This window comes from Prionailurus bengalensis, chromosome E2, assembly GCF_016509475.1.
Source record: "Prionailurus bengalensis isolate Pbe53 chromosome E2, Fcat_Pben_1.1_paternal_pri, whole genome shotgun sequence".
Lineage (NCBI taxonomy): Eukaryota > Metazoa > Chordata > Mammalia > Carnivora > Felidae > Prionailurus > Prionailurus bengalensis.
The window spans coordinates 61,201,661-61,217,961 of NC_057352.1; the positions used below are offsets into that span (position 1 = coordinate 61,201,661).

The following is a 16,301-nucleotide window of genomic DNA, read 5'->3' on the forward strand; positions in this document are numbered from 1 at the left end:
ACGGGCAGAGAAAGGAAGAGGGGAGAGAGAATCCCGAGCAGGCTCCACGCTGTCAGCACAGAGCCCGAGGCGGGGCTCGATCCCACGAGCCGTGAGACCCCGACCTGAGCCGAAATCAAGAGTCGGACGCTTCACCCACTGAGCCCCCCGGGCGCCCCTAAACCAGTGGTTCTGAGGACTCTTGCTGCGGGACACACACACTCGACCTGAACCCCAGCACGGCTGTACCCGGGGGCGCCCCAGGGACAGTGTTCAGGACCGGCAGAGGGCAGCTGAGGTCCCAAGGCAGCCCCAGGGGGCCCTCCGCTCTCCATCCGCACACAGAACAGGGGGGAGACAGGACACAGATTCACGGAAGTGCCAGGAGCAAGTACGAACAGGTGCTGCCCGGGGTCGTCCCGGTGGGAGGCCCAGTCCCCGCACGGCCACTAGTGTGACAGGGAGAGAGAGGACCAAACAAAACAGGCAGAGAGGGAGAGGCGAAAATGCAGACCCTGGAACACTGCTGGGAGCGTCTGACCGCAGCAAACCCCCTCGGGGGTAGGGTTCCTCTTAAGAATGTGACAGGCGGCACGGAGTCCCCTCAGGTCCCCTCAGGAATCTGACAAAAGACCCGACTAGGCACAAGGAGTGGACGTAAAACGTGTGACCCACAGGGAACGAACGATGTGGCCACGGACCGCCCCTCGCCCGATGGAATCGAGCCAACCGGAGAGGACAACCCAGCATCCGGGCCATCGAGCCAATGGGGGTGGGACCCGAGAAGGAACGAGGGGAGGGGGGCGACCAGAACCCTGTAGGTCAAGGCCCCCGCCTACAGTCCCGGCTCTCACCTTCGACCGCCCCCTCCGTAGAGACCCTTCCTCACTGTTCCTCCATCCTGATTCTGCCTGCGCCTCGTTGACCTTGTGCCCACCTCTTCATGCTTCGAGGCGGGTGGCAACGAACCCCGGGGACCGAGGTAAAAAATCCTGCACTAGGGTGACTCATCGCTACCTCGGGGCCTTGCCACGTGCCGGCAACACCGCCTGGAGACGCGAAGGGAGACTCAGCGGCTCCTGACCCTCGCGACGCCTGGGGTGTCCCCCAGGCTGGAGAACATGGTGCGGCCGGCCTGGCCCAGAAGCTTCTCAGGCCTCCTCTGGAGACAGCGATCTCCACGCCATCCGCGTGGGGGGCCGGGGTCTCCACTCAGAGCGAGCCTTCAGAGGAGCGCGTCCCCTCTGGCACATGCACGTGACTCTGCTTCCAATTCTTGTCCCTTGCTCGACACACAGGGAACCTAGGGGTACAGACCGAGTGGACAAACATGCCCTCTGACAGCGGAGAGCAGGGAGCCATGTGGCAAGCGCTCTGCCCGGCCATTTCGGGGGAGACGGGGAGGGGGGAGTGCGTGGCAGGGGTCTGGTGTATGGAGTGCGGACCCCTCCCCGTGAGGCCTCACTCTGGAAGGCCTGAGGACAGCCCCTACCCCGTAGGGTCTCCACCCACAGCCTCGGAGGGCAGGACCGATGGGCCGGGAAGAGGAAGGCCCAGCGTCCCCCCAGTTTCCTCAGGCACAGGACACAGAGACACGGGATCCGTGGCTCACCCCCCCCCCCGCCCCCAACGTCCAGGATTCTGTGTGGAGCCAGCCCCCAGCCAGACGAGGCTCCTGCACGTTGTTCCCGTGCTGGCTGGAGTCATTCTGTCCACGGGAGGTCACACTGTCCACGGCCAGGAAGGGACCTGGAGCAGGAGGGTCCTTGCCGAGGTCAGAGCAACAAGGGCCCGCAGCCGAAGAAAGAAACCGTTCGGTCCCGAGGACCCCGTCTGGTGCCAGTCCTGGGCCCACGGGCCCCCCCCCCCACCCCGAGCCCCTGCCCCTAACCATCCTGACCATCTCACCCCGGGCTGGTGAGGTCTGCCCGCAGGACCGTGTCGATCCAGGGCATGGGGCCGCAGGGACTCCCGGGTGGCCGGTCTGCGGGGAAGACGCGCGAGGACCTCACGGGGCCCCCGGAGGACCAAACAGGGCGTGCTGTGTGCGACACTTACGGCCCTGAGCCTTCCTGCCCTGTCCCGGACTCGACCCGTGAGGCCAGGGAGATCGTCCTGGGGGGGGGAGTCGGTCGGGAGAAGGAAAACCATGCAGTGCACGCAGGCGTCCGCTGCATCCTGGGAACACGGGCCGGCGGGCCGGGAGGCCCGGACAGTCACGTTCACCGTCACTTTCACAACAGGCCGGCCAGGGCAGTGCGAGAGGCCCGGCCACGGCAGGCGGCCCCTGGAGACGGGCACGGGGGCCCCGGGGGAGGCTTGGGCAGGCACGCGAGGGGCGAGCACAGCAGGAGGTGCACGAGGAGCAGCGGGAGACGAGTCAGGACACGGGTCAGGACACGCCGAGAAGCCTGCCACGTGGCCGGCGCCCAGGCCGCGGCCACAGCACGCACGACGGAGGTGGGAAGCTGACCACATAAACAGAGCACGGCGCGAGCTACCAGGGCTTGGAATTACAAACGCCGGCTCTTCGACAGACCTCGTCAGGGGCATGATTAGAGTCGGCAACCGGAGGCAGGGAAACCGACCAAGACCTTAGAATCCAGGCCCGCAAAGAACAGCCGCAAGTCAAACATAAAAGACCCGCAACCCAGCGTTTTCAAGCAGGTGACTGTCAGACGCGCGTCACAAACGGAGACCTCGAAGGTGAGGGGCACCGTGTCGTGTCAGGGCGGCGCGGTCCAAAGCCACGGGACCCACGTCACGCCCTCGAAGCGGGGACAGCCCGAGGTCAGCACGCGCTGGCGAGGGCGCCCGGCCCGGGATGGGCACCACGAAACGCCGGGACGGCGGCGGCTTCCCGGAGGCACCCACCGCCCCGTGCCCCGCCATCCCACCTCCGTGTGCGCGAGCGACCGTAACCCACCCGGAGCAGAAAGACGGTGGGGTGGGGGGCGTCCACGTCGGGGACCAGCGGACAGAAGCAACGACCGGTGCCGGGCCGCACTCGCACAGCGCAGGCGGTCCCGCCGACGTGAGCCCCGAAGGCAAGCAGAAGTAACCTGGGGGGCAGAGGTCAGTCGTGGGGGGTGACCGCCAAGTGCCTCTGGCACAAGCACCAGCTTGGTGGGGGGGCGCTCGCGTGACCCGTATTCAACTGTCAAACGCACCGGACGGACACTTAAGCTCGCGTCCTTGGTCCCATGACGCCTCAGTGAAAAACACAGGCGTGGACCAAGGACCGTCCTCCGCTGGGGCCCCGTCTGGACCCGCGAAGCCGGCCACGGAGCAGGCTCTCCAAACATACTTGCCGAGTGAAAGACCGAAAGATGGTGGCAGTGACCAAGCCCCTGGGGAAGGGCAGCCACAGGCACGTGGGGGCCAAAGGAAAGGACGGGCGGGGCCTGGGGCGAGATCCGCCCCAGGAACGGGGGAGACACGCGTGATGCACTAACAGGCCGAAGGCACGGGCCCGAGGGTCGCGGCTCCAGGGCGGGCCGACCTGTGCCAACGGCCACTCTCCCTCCACGGCGGCACCCCCAGGGCCCCATGTCACGAGTGAACACCGAAGTCGGAGAGATGACACAGAGGTCCGTGCCCAAGTGACCGGTCAGCGGGAGGGGCGGCCACACAGCCTCAGGGTCGGGGCCAAGGAACAAGGTCTGCAGCCCAGGGGGCAGTTCAGGAGGGGGCGGGGCTGCCGGCCGTGACGTCTGCACCCGTGAGGGCGGCTTGTAGGCCACGTCCCAGCTGCACCTAGACTGGAAGTCACAAGGCCACACGTGCCAGCCTGCCAGGAGGAGCCCAGCACCTCAGCGCGGGTGACCGCGGCCAGCCTGGGCAACGTGCTCCTTTGGGGAGTGTGAGAAGACCCCCCCACCCCCATCCAAGGGAGACAGACCTGCCTCGGTCCACAGACCGGCCCTCGGGAGTTGTGCCCTCCCCCCCCCGGCCACCGCACGCAGGAAAGGAGAACAGAGAGAGACAGAGACCAGCTCGGCGGGGCCCCGGGATGGACCGTGTGGTTTCCCCTTAAAACCCCCTTTAAGGGTGTTACAGTGGTGAATTCTTTCTCGTTCCTTTATTTATTTTGAAAGAGGAAGAGCGGGGGGGGGGGGCAGAGGGAGGGAGAGAGAGAGAGAGAATCCCAAGCAGGGATGGGGCTCAAACCCACAAACTGTGAGATCCTGACCTGAGCTGAAATCAAGAGTCGGACACTCAGCCAACTGAGCCCCGCAGGCACCCGGTGAGGTGTTGCTTTAGACGCTGTTTCAACCATGAACAGAAATCAGTGAGCGGGGCGGGGGTGGAAACGCCCTCACAGAGGCAGGACTGGACCCTGGGCTCAGCCGACAGTCACGGGCCCTGCTGATTCCAGCGGATGACAGATCAAGACTCCTCCTCAGGGGCCACTGGGGACCCCCCGCCTGGCCCTCCCTTGCCCTGCCCCTCTGTACCCACCCACCCACCCCCCCCCCCGCCGCCGTCCACGAGGCCCCTGTCCCTCCTGCGGAGCCGGCTGGCTCTAGGGCCATCTCAGCCGCCGCTCCGCTGGCAGAGGAAACCACAGGAGGCGGCTGAGGCGGCCTGGTCCCTCTTTAGCCTGAGCCCGAGGAAGGAGCAGTGGCCTGGCTATATATACTCGGGGAGAAAACCAGTGTGCAGGTCGAGCCTGGTAAACAGCTAGCCCGTTGGAGGGAACCTAAAAATACTCCCTATAATTATGTTATTAAAACACACCAGAAAAATCGACCCACCCCACTCAGCAGAGTCCCCGCGAGACGGCTGCACGGAGGCAGGAGGCCATGCACGTCGGCCTGAGGCCGGCCTGGCGTCACCCAGGGGCCGGGCTGGGCTGGCCCGGGCGCTGCCCCACGGCGCAGGGCGGCTGGCCTCGGCCTCATCTGCCGGGGGACGAACAGAAGCCCCTGGGTCCCCATCCCCTCCTCTGTCCTCACACCTGAGGACAGCACCGATGTGGTCCCGGAGACCTGGGAGCAGCCCGGACTCCCAGAGCAGGGGCCACAGTAACTGAGGGACTCCCTGACGGGGAAGGACGGAAGGGGAGACTGAGTCACAGTGCTGCGCGGCCCCCGCGGCGGATCTGCTCGTGCTTGGATGAGAGCAGACAGCACACTGCCTGGTGGCTTCCCAGGCTCAGACGCCAAGGGCACTTTACCTCATCTGACTGAAATTTCACCGTTTCAGGGAAAGCATTCATCTATTACTTGTGTAATGAAAACGAAGCAGGAAATCAAAACGGGGAGGCTCCACCTCAACCGTGCACTCCGCAGTTTCCACCCCCACCTCCTACCAGCCGCCATCAAGGGATTAGAGCCTAGAAAAGACGCCCCCCCGCCCCCCGCCCCCCGCCCCCCCCCCCCCCCCCCCCCCCCCGTCCTCCAGGCCGCGGCTCAGCTCCTTCCAGACAGGTGCCCCCTCCCCAGCCTGGCCGCCAACTTCTCTCCCCAGCAGGTGCTCAGCCCCCAGCCCAGCCTCGGCTCTGTGCCGTGTTGCTGGGGGGTGCGTCCTACAGGCGTTATTTGGGGGCTCCGTTGCACTGTATTTCCCCCCCATCTGTGATCGGCCCGGCACCACAGGAACAAAGCCAGCAAAGGCACTTACGGACCAGAGTGCCAGGCGCTGGGGGGGCCCCAGGTGACCTTCACGGCCAAGGAAAGCAAGCCTGGTCAGAAAGGGAGAAGAACGAACCCCCCCACACACACACACCCACCACTGGCCCCAAAAACAGAACTTAGGCTCCTGCCCAGAGCTCTGTCCCACGAGAGCTGGATGAGGGAAAGTTTGAATGAATTTGGGAAAGACTCCGGAATCTGCGCGGGTGGGCGTCGTGCGCGGTGGCCGGGGGCCAGGCTGCAGACACCCTCCGTCCCTCAGCCCGCCCAGGACACCACACCGCCCCCTCCCCGGACACCGCCTGTGGCTGGCCGGCAGCCTGGAGCGCACGGGACCCTAGTGGCGGTGGCCCCTCCCACCCAGCTCCCCGGACACCCGACCTGGCCGCTGACCGCCAGCACTCAGCCTGCGAGCCGCACATCTGGAAAAGCGCTCTGGGGCTCCCGGCCCACCAGGACCGTGTGGGAGGCCTGCCCCGCCCCTGCTCCTAGACACCACCGAGACCAGAGACCTGGGTGCCGCCTTTCAACTTTTATTAGCCGGTTTACAAGCGAGGAAACTGAGGCCCAGAGAGTGGTGAGGGCCTGGCAAGTTCAGAGCAGGACATAGCCCCCTCCCGCCCCCCCGCCCCACCCCGCCCCAGCGAAGTCAGCCAGGCCTCCCCTCCCGGTCCCAGAGACTTTCCGTCCTGGTTCCCCTGCAGGCAGGTAACATCAGGCCAGGACAGGAGAAGCTTCATCCTACCTGCGTGACCTCAGGTGAGTAAATCAGGCTCCCCAACCCTGAGGTTCCTCATCCGGAAACCACCCAAAACTCAGAGAAGGGCAAAGGTGAGGGTAGGGACAGAGCTCAGGGGAGAGAAGCTGGTCCCGCCCCGCCCCACCTCTCCCGGAGGCTCCAGCCACGCGGCTGCTCCCCTCCAGGGGCAGGAGGCAGACATTCTGCGTGGGTCCGCACGGCGGGCGTGTGCGGCCCTACCAGCTGCTCGCGTAGGGCTCGAGCCCCTCGCCACGCGGAGGCACGAAAGGGCCCTGGGAACCAGAAGGAAAAAGGTCTCCGTTACGGAAGAACCCTACGTAAGCAACGCCTACGCGTCTCTAAAACAGGTAGCAAAGAGGGGCGCCTGGGTGGCCCAGCCGGTTAAGCGGCCGACTCCAGCTCAGGCCATGATCTCATGGTCCATGGGTTCAGGCCCCGCGTCGGGCTCTGTGCTGACAGCTGGGAGCCTGGAGCCTGCTTTGCATTCTGTGTCTCCCTCTCTCTGTGACCCTCCCCCATTCATGCTCTGCCTCTGTCTCAAAAATAAATAAACATTAAAAACATTTTAAAAATAAATAAATAAAACAGGCAGCAAAGAAAAACGCCGCGTTCTGCTGACTGCTAAGTCAGAGGAGACTCCTGAGGCCCAGAGTGGTCAAGGGTGGCTTCCTGTAAGAGGAAGCTCACGCCGGGCCCCGAAGATGGCGGCGGCAGCAGGGGTGTCTCCGGCCCTCTGGTGGGCTGGCCCTGTGTCAGCACCGCACCACGGAGGGCAGTCCCCCGCAGCTGCGCTCGGAGCCCCCGGGGCCCATCAGGGCAGAGTCCCCAAGGCCCACTCTTCCTCCCCTCCATCTTCCGAGCCCCAGAAGCAAATTTAGTGCTGGGTCAGAAGAGCAGACACCGCCCAGGAAGCAGCCCTGGGGCCGGGATCTGAGACCGGGGACTCCTCCCACCCCCAGCGCACACACTTCCTCTGCAGGACCCTTCCTGGCCGGCGGGGGGCTCTCCGCATCCCGCCGCCAGGGGGACGAGCGCAGGTGACCCCTGGTCAGCTCCCCCAACACGTGTGCGCACACACACCCGGGGTCCTGTCACCCAGCCTCCTCCATCCTGCTGACTCACTCAGTCTTCCCAGGGCCACCCCAGCTCCGCGGCCACCCGGCTCCGGGTGCTTCCCTCCCTAGCGGGACCCGCAGGGAGCACGGGCCTGGGAGCGGGACGGCCCCAGGCTCCACACTGGTTCTGAGCACAATGACTCACTGCGAATCCACCCCTGTCCCTGCCTGCCTGGTCACGAGAGTGTCGGGACAGTGACGGTGAGAAGAAGGAAGTGTCCCCATTCTGAACGGCAATGCTTCTCAGGGACCGGGTGGCGCAGGTGACGCCGGGTGCAGGGGGAGGCCGACAGGCAAGGCCAGGCTGCCGTGCCACGTGGGTTTCCCGTAGTTGGTGAAGAGTTACCATGGTGTAGCCACCTTCCCTGCAGACGGCCAAGTGTGTTTCTGGCTGTCCCGGTAGGCCCGGGCCAGAAGGCGTGGCCTATCCTACGGGAATCACAAAATGTCCTGCCCGGACATCTCTCTAGAAGCTTCCAGCTCTGGGACCTCCCCGCCCCCCCCAGGGTTTCAGGGCCAGCAGAGGAGCTGAGAGCCGGGGAGCGTCTGCCATGGTGCAGGGGCAGAGTCAGGCTGTCCAGGGAGTGGCGTGGGGTAACGGAGGGGCACCCCAGCATGGCCCGAGCCCTCACCGTGGCCGTTGCCCGAGCCGGCACGGGGCACACGTGACCAACATCCAAACGCCTCACCCGGCATCCGCGCACACACACACTTCCAGAACACCGCGGAACCAACCATTTCCAGCCAAAGCCTGGCAGAGGACGAGGAGGCACACAGAAAAGCAGGAGAGCCAATGGCAGCCGGTCTTGCCATCAGAGGGACAGCAGGAGGGTCCCCGGGGAGCTGCCCACGCCCAGGACAGGAGACCAGCCTCCAGAGTCTCAGGTATCATCCGCAGGGCTCTCAGTCGGTTCCACAACACCCTCCCCCAGAGCTCAAGAAAAAATACTGAGGCCCAAGCCCTACACCCAGGCACAGAATCGGCGTGGGGCACGGCTTGGGCGTCAGGGTTTTTTTCTTAAATAGACTTTATTTGAAACTGAGCAAAGGGCACCGTGAATTCACCATCAGTAGTTGACAAGCTCCCCAGGTGACTCCAGTACGGCCCAGGTGGGAACCCTGAGCCACAGCCAGCATCCATCACCCACACGGGGAACAGCCAGGAGCCAGGCAACCCGGGAGCCCTGACTATCAGGCCAGCAGGCTCTGGCCGTGGGCCGAAATCGGGCTCCTGGGAATGGTTTTTACAGGTTTCAATGGGTGGAAAAAATATCAGAAGAGTTCATGATGTGAAAATATTTACTCTGTGGCCCATTCCCGGACCAGTCTGCCACCGTGCACCAGAACGCTCACCAGCTGGGGGGAGGTGTGTCCTTCAGGAAGGGGCCCCACCTCCACAGTGCCCCCCCCCCCCCCAGGCCTAACGGGTTCCTTTCCCAGCTGGCAAGGCCAGACGGAGGACGACACAGGTGCGCTGCAGGGCGATCAGAGATAAACCCGTCCTCGGAGAAGCTTACCTGTCCCCCCCCCCCCCAACCCCACCCCTCACCCCTTCTAGCTAGGTCTGGTCTGTTTGTTTGTGCGTCCGGCTTTCCAGAGGCAGAGGAGGGAAGCCAGCCAGTATGGTGTATAGGCCAGGTGACCCTGAACTCTCCCCTGAGCAGACCCCGAGCTGCCCTGTCCACACAGGGCTGACTCAAGCTCTCCTCTCCGACCTCAATGGTTTCCATTGATTCCTGTCCTCAAAATTCCCCTGTTTCACGGTCTCCCTCTGCGACAAATCAAAACACGGTCTGTTTGGGAGGCCGAGTGCAGTGCAGGCGGCCGGGCTCTAGTTCCCGCACATTCCCGGCCCCGGGGGATCCGCGCCCCTACCTAGAACAAAAGTTGGCAGGGGCCTACCTGGAGCGATTTAAGAGGCCCTGGAAGGACTTTCAGAATCAAAACACCCCACCCACCACGGTCGGACAGATTTCCACCCAACAGACAGACTTTCACAATGCACATCATTCCATGTTTCCGAGAACGAATTTAATCAGACTGCTTTCCAGCTTACACCCGTGAAGATGGCCTCATGTGGAGGGGCCTCGGGCCAGTGAAGGGTGGAATCAGTTCCTGGGCACTCTGCCCTGGGCACAGAGAAGGCAGGGGGGGCCTTAGGGGCACCAAGAACCCAGTGACCTTTCCGGAAGGGACACGGACGCCAGGGTGGGGGACCCTCAGCTCTAATACTAAGGCCGGAGCCTTCTGGGGGGGTGTTCCCCCTCCGGCCCTAGACAGACCCTGGAGAGTAAGCCAGGGCGCCGGGAAGGGCAGGGAGAAACTTAAACTATCTTTCCCAAAGCAGAGGCCTGCCCCAGGCCGCGGGGGTGGGGCCGGGAAGGGGAAAGGGAGCCGATCTGAGCGATGGGAACCGTCGGGAGGTTAGCTGGGCTCCGGGAGCCTCCAGATTAAACAGCTCCAGGCAGGAAGCCCGCCTTCTCCCAGATTGGTCAGGAAGTCGTGATGCAAGTTTGCGCGTTTTTTGTTTTTTTTTTTGGTTTTTTTTTTTTTTAACGCGAAACAGGGAAAGAGATCGGTGCCCCCTCCTCAGCGCTGCGGCCCTCCCTCGTGAGCACGCCCTCGCCCCGGTGCCCGGAACTTCCCCACATCGCGGCGGTGGCACCAGCCGCCCCCCGCGCGCTCGCCGGCCGGCTCCCCCGGGCGCCACCTCCGCCCCCACCCGCCGACCCCGGGCGCCCGGTGCCACCTCCCCCCCACACCCCTACCCCGACCCCCCGGTGCCACCTCCCCTCCACCCCCCCCCCGGCTCCCGGGTGCCACCCCCCCCCACCCCGCCGCCGCCCTCCCTCCCCGGCGCTCTCATGCGTCTGGAATGCGGGCGCCGCGGGCCGCGCGTCCCGGGGAATCTCCTCGCTGGGCGTCCGCGCCGGGAAGGGGGAGCGGGCCCGCGGCGCCCTCGTCCGGCCCGGAGCCCCCGCGCCCCGCGCGCACTCACCGGCCAGGAGCGCGAAGGGCAGCAGCAGCCAGTAAAGGACCGGGCCGAGCACGTGCCGCCCCATGCCCGGGGGGCCCGCGGGGCCGGTCGGGGGTGGTCGCTCCGCCGCCGCGGCGCTAGGCGGGGGACATGGCGCGCAGGGCGGGGAGGCGCACGTGCCGCGCGCCGCGGCCAGGACCCCCGGGGGGGCGACCCGAGCGCCGCCTCCTCCGCCTCCTCCGCGTCCTCGGCCCGCGGCCCGCGGCGCCCGCTCCGGTGCCAGCCCTGCCCCGCGGAGGAGCGCAGCGCGCGGCTCTCGGCGGTGGCGGGCGGAGGCCGAGCAGGGCCGGACGGCGGCTTGGCGGCGCGCTCCCTCCCCGCCCCGGGCCTTTATAAGCTCGGCCCCCGCCCGCCGCCCGCCCTCCGCGGCGTGCCCGCCCCCGCGCTTCCCCGACGGCCCGCGCGCCGCGCCAGCCCTGCGGCCCGGACGCCCCCGTGGGCAGGCGCCCCGGGAAGAGCCCGCGCCCCGAGAGCGCGGCGTCGCCTCTCGGGGCGGGGGGGGGGGGTGCGCGGGGGAAAGGGCCCCCCAGCGCGCGGCTCCCCGGGCGGCGCCCCACGCGCCACCGGGCCCCGCGTGGCCGGAGCGACTTTCGCTTTGCTCCCGGGGACGGGAGCGCGCAGCGCCCCCTGGGGACCGCGGGGTGGCTCGGGGCCGCCACCGGGTCGCTGTGCTAAGGCGCAGGGACGGCCGCCTGGTCCCGCGGCCCCCGCGGGTGGAGAAGCCGGGGTCTGAGTCCAGGGCGTGCGGGGCACGTCGGCCAGGCCACGTCAGTTTGGCCTTTGCCGCCGCTGAGGTGAGCTCGGAAAGGAGAGCGGAGAAGGGCCCACATGAGTGTGGCTGGACCCGGGTCCTGAGTCCCAGAGTGGGCGGAGGGAGCGGGACCCGTGCGTGTGGTCGGGAGCCAGACAGCCTGCAGCCAGCACTGGCCCGCTCCGACTCTGCCAAAGCCAGGGAGCCCGACTTTGGGAAGGCCGCTGTTTATCGCTGCCTGGTTTTGTCCCCCGCCTCGCTTCTGCCCGCTTGTTCCTGCCCCAATTCCTGCTGGCCTCGAGTCTGACCCTGGCCTTTTTCTAGAACCCTGTGAGATTTGGAGCCCTGGGGTTCCTGCCCAAGGCCAGAGCCCCAAGGAGGCTGGGGAGGTATGGGGTATAGGGCCCAGCTCTTTGGGAGTCCCAGGCCCGGCCTGCAGATGCTGGCTAGTCCCAGCCTCTAGTGGAGACAGCTGGAGCCACCTTCAAGGGCAGCCAGAATCTGGCCACCTCGGCTCACCCCATGATGGGGGGTGTGGCCAAGGTCTCTGAGCAGGCATCGAGATCAATAGAGATGACCAAAAGGCTAGCCCACACGGGCATCCTACACCGGGTCGTGGACGGGGGACGGGAGGGCAGATGGACAGCAGTGACAAATGGGCAGAATCAAAGGGCGGGTGACACCTTCCCTCGCCCTTTCCTCAGCCTGGCCAGCACTTGGGGAGATCACGGGGGCAGATGGGGGCAGATGGGGGCGGGGCTCCACGCTGAGGACACTGATGTCCTCCATCAGTGGAAGGGATGGCCTCCACGGCCACTGGCCACGGCCCCAGCCTCCGAGCTCCGCCCACCTTCTCGGGGAGGATTCCTGCCCCAGTGTGCCCCCTTCTAGTGAAGTGTCCACGTGTCGGAAAGTAGCAGCACAGAGGGCAGGCGCCCCGGCCTCGTGTGAGTCCTGGCCCACCACTGCCTTTCTCCGGGCTCTGCCCGCAAGAGTCAAATAAAGGCAGTGAGGTCAATAATCTGAGGGTTCTCTCCTCTGGCACGAGAGGGTTCTAAGCCCAGAGCCCGACGCGGGGCTCGAACCCCCGAACCGCGAGATCGTGACCTGAGCTGAAGTCGGACGCTTCACCGACTGGGTCACCCAGGCGCCCCTCTAAGGAACCCTTTAAACCAGTGGGTTTGAAATCTGTGCGTGGGTAGAAAGACCAGCGTGCCCCCACCCCCACCCCAGGGCTTCAGTGGGAGCCCACAGTTTCGTATGTTGGGTCAGTGGAACCTCGTTTGTATAAAGGGTTTAAACGCAAGGGGAAATAAGTTTACTCCTTTACAGTAAGTCCTCCTAAGGCTTAGGATACGGGGCTTTAAGACCCTTCCGCAAGAGCAGGGTGTGAGGTGGGGTGAGGAGAACACCGAGGATGGGGGGGGGGTCCCAGAGCGGGCAGGGCCACAGCCCCCGCACAGCTTGGGGGACTTGGCTCCCAGCGCTGACCCTCCCGGCTGGCTCCCGAAACAGCAGCGCCGAGGAGAAGGGGAAGCCTCAGAACTGGCGGGACAGGTGTGCCCCGCATGGAACAGAATGCCTGCGCGCCAGACTGGCGGGTTGCAAAAGACTGGACCGAACCTAACTATCCGCCCTCGGGAGACGCTCCGCTCCGTAGGTTACAGCGTATCCTGCAGGAGAGTAGCCCCTCTGCCTCCGCAGGCCCGTCTCTCAGATACAATGTGACAGCCGAGGAAGGCGGCGGGGGGGGGGGGGGGGGGGGGGGGGGGGGGGGGGGGGGCGGCGGTGGGGAGCCCAGGCTACACTGTATCCCTGGAGAGCACGCAAGGCGCAAGGAGGAGCCAGGCCCAGAGACTCACCGAGACAGAGATGCAGAGACACACAGAGAGAGCATAGGGGCGAGGCCACGCTATCAGGGCGGGAAGGAAACAGAATGGCCACTGAAATACTCTTGTGGGCCGTTTAGACTTCTTACTGTATACATACAGTATCACATTTCACAAAAGAAATTTAAATTGAACACAGCGGGGACAGATTCTCAGAAAAAGAGCTTCCCGGCCCGCCTGCTTGCCGGCAGGGGAGCGTCTCGGGAACACGCGTCCCCATCCTCTGCCGCTGAGGACACGTGGGTGTGGGTGGGAGGGCCATTTGCCACCGAACAAGCCGGGCCTTGATTCCAGCTTTCTCATTCCAAGTCCAAAGCCATTTTGGTCCTACCACCCCACAGCTCAGAGCTCTGCTACCCTCACTGTTGAGACCGTGCACGAGTGGGAGAGAGGGGCAGAGAGAGAGAGAGAGAGAGAAAGAGGGAGAGAATCCCAAGCAGTCTCCATGATCAGTGCAGAGCCCCCTACAGGGCTCAGTCACACGGCCCTGGGATCATGACCTGAGCAGAAATCAAGAGTTAGACGCTCAACCCACTGAACCACCCAGGCGCCTCTAAAGATTTCATCTCAAGAGGAAACAACCCCAGTGTCCCTTGATAGATGAATGGATAAACACAGGCGGCCCGCCCGCACACCCGACGCCTTCCAGCCGCGAGGAGGAACGAAGCCCCGCGCGCGGCCGTGCGGACGCACCATGCACACGGCGTGCCCAGGACACAAGTCAGACACGGGCGACGTACTGCGCGATCCCACTTGCGTAAAACACCCAGAGGAGGCCAGTTCGTAGGCACAGAAACTAGACGAGAGGTTCCCGGGGGCCGAGGGAGGGAGGGAGCGGGCAGTGGGTATTTAACGGGGACAGAGTTTCCGTCTGGGAAGATGGGAAAGTTCAGGAAACAGTTGTGGCGATTGCACAACACCGCGAATGTACTCGCTGCCCCGGATCCGTCCACTTCAAAGGGCTGCAGTGAGGGGCGCCTGGGTGGCTCGGTGGGTTGGGCGTCCGACTTCGGCTCAGGTCACGATCTCGCGGTCCGTGAGTTCGAGCCCTGCGTCGGGCTCTGTGCTGACAGGTCGGAGCCTGGAACCTGTTTCTCCTGTGTCTCCCTCTCTCTCTGCCCCTTCCCTGCTCATGCTCTGTCTCTCTCTGTCTCAAAAATAAATAAACATTTTTTTAAAAAGGGCTGCAGTGAGGAGTCTCATCTCACGGGTGTTGACCACCATCAACAACCGAAGAAACACAGGCAGGGGCGGGATGCTTTCCGGGCAGCCCACCCCAAGTCCTCCCCCCGGGAGCCTCCCCAGCAGCGCCAGCCACCTTCCCTCCTCCTTCTGAATATTGTTTTCCTGACTCCCGGCCAAGGACTTGATGAACTTTGGGGGAGTTATGATTTCTTTTTGTTTCTCTGAGAACATCCCCATTCAGTTTCCCGCTTCCTGGAAACAGAGAACAGGGGCCGATCCAGGGGAGGAGCGGCTCTTTGTCCTGGCCGGGGACGTGACTGGCCCAGAGTCAGCGGCGGCACCGAGTCGGGTCTGGACCTGGCTGCTGGCCCCCCGGGCTGCGTCGGAAGGGTGGGAGTCGGGGCACACGACGCACAAATGTGCCCACAGGTGCCTGTGGCCGGGGGCCCTTTGTGCGTTTCTACCGGGAATCCAGTGGGGCCCGAAACCCACACCTGCTGGTGGAGAAGGTCACCGGATGAGGAATCGGCATTTTCCACGTGAACCCAGCTTTTAGCGGTCTGTCAGCCGTTTCCCACCCGCCCGCCCTCCCCCCACCTCAGCAGTAAAGGCGACTGCAGCTGCGGGGGCCGGCGGGAGGGACTGAGATGAGCGAGGAGCAGGTGGCCCGGACCCGAGCCGCGGACTCCCCAGACCCGCAGCAATGAGTGGGACCAGTGTCCGGTGTCCCCGCGGCTGACAGGCCCACGGGGCAAGCAGGGGTGAGAGGCTCCAGGGAAGGGGCTGAGGGCTCTGGCCAGGCCTCCACAGCCGGCCCCACATCGGTGCCTGCTGCCCTTCCCGCTCTGCCCACGAAGGCAGGAAGGATGAGGGTGCCCGGCAGCCGCGGGGACAGGGTGAGGGAGAGAGGCTGGCACAGAGCAGCAGAGGCCGGTGGCTGCGTCGCAGAGGGCGCCTGACCTCGGGGAGCACGGCTCCCCCTGGGAAATGGGGTCATTTCCAGCATCCAGTTTTTGGGGTGAGAGGGGGAGCTGTGGAAAATCAAAACCTGCACAAAGCAGGTGAACGAGAGAAGAGGGAACAGGTCAAACGTGGACAGACCCCTTGTCTGGCGAGAGCAAGAGGCCCCCCCCGGGGCCGTCCGCACGGCGGGCGGGCTCTGACCACCCCGCGGCCCGAGCCCGTGCCCAGCACGCGCCGTGAGGGGCCGCGAAGACTGGGTGAGACGGGTCATCACATTCGTCGGCTGGGATCTGAGGCCGGGGATCGACGCTGCACCAATGGTTTTCAAGAAAAGCACTAAGACTGGAGGGTTTCTAACACTTTAGGGGACGGAGCCCGGAGAGTGGTACCGGACCCCGCGGCCGAGGGCGCGCCCTTGGCGGGTCCCCGGGGGGGGCCCCTGCGGCAGGGAGGCCGGGTGGCTGCCAGGACTCGGGGTGGCTCTGTGCAGGGGCGTGGTTCCTTCGAGGGGAGCACCGGCCAGGTGCCAAGGCACAGAGGAGAGGAAGTATTTCTTCACGGCCAAGAGGCCGGCCCACGTCTAAGTGCCCCGCTTCCCTCTGGTCACTGGGGGAGATTCTGAGACCTTTGCCCCTAGCAACACCCTGAAGGAATCCAGGGACAGAAAACCCAGGCGGTCCGGACAGGGCAGGCTCAGCAGTCCGCCTTCCAAGCCGGGCCAAGGTGGGTTTCGCTGCGTGAGCAGGGGGAGGTCCTGGCCCCAGTCAAAGGCGCGGTTCCCCAGCCCTCCTGGGTGCTCCGCGGCCTCCTCCAGGCCTGCTGACTCACGCGCCTGCGCCCGTGGGCCCCCTGGCTCTCCCAGGAGCGTGGGGGAGGGGTGCCTGGCCCGTGCGCAGACTTGGCTGGCCCTGGACCGGGCCCTTTCCCTGCCTACACTTCTGGGCTGGGGACGGCAGGGCCCGCCTGAGGGGGGAGCAGGTGCGGGG

General features: G+C 65.3%; 1 protein-coding gene across 1 annotated transcript in view; it reads right to left on the reverse strand.

Moving 5' to 3' along the window:
* PIEZO1 (piezo type mechanosensitive ion channel component 1) overlaps positions 1 to 10,833 on the reverse strand; it is a 53,692-nt gene extending 42,859 nt beyond the window's left edge. Inside the window, 1 exon segment of the mRNA XM_043599878.1 lies at positions 10,489 to 10,833. Coding sequence (XP_043455813.1) covers positions 10,489 to 10,552 — 64 coding nt within the window. The 5' untranslated portion in view covers positions 10,553 to 10,833.
* Positions 10,834 to 16,301: the final 5,468 nt, after the last annotated feature.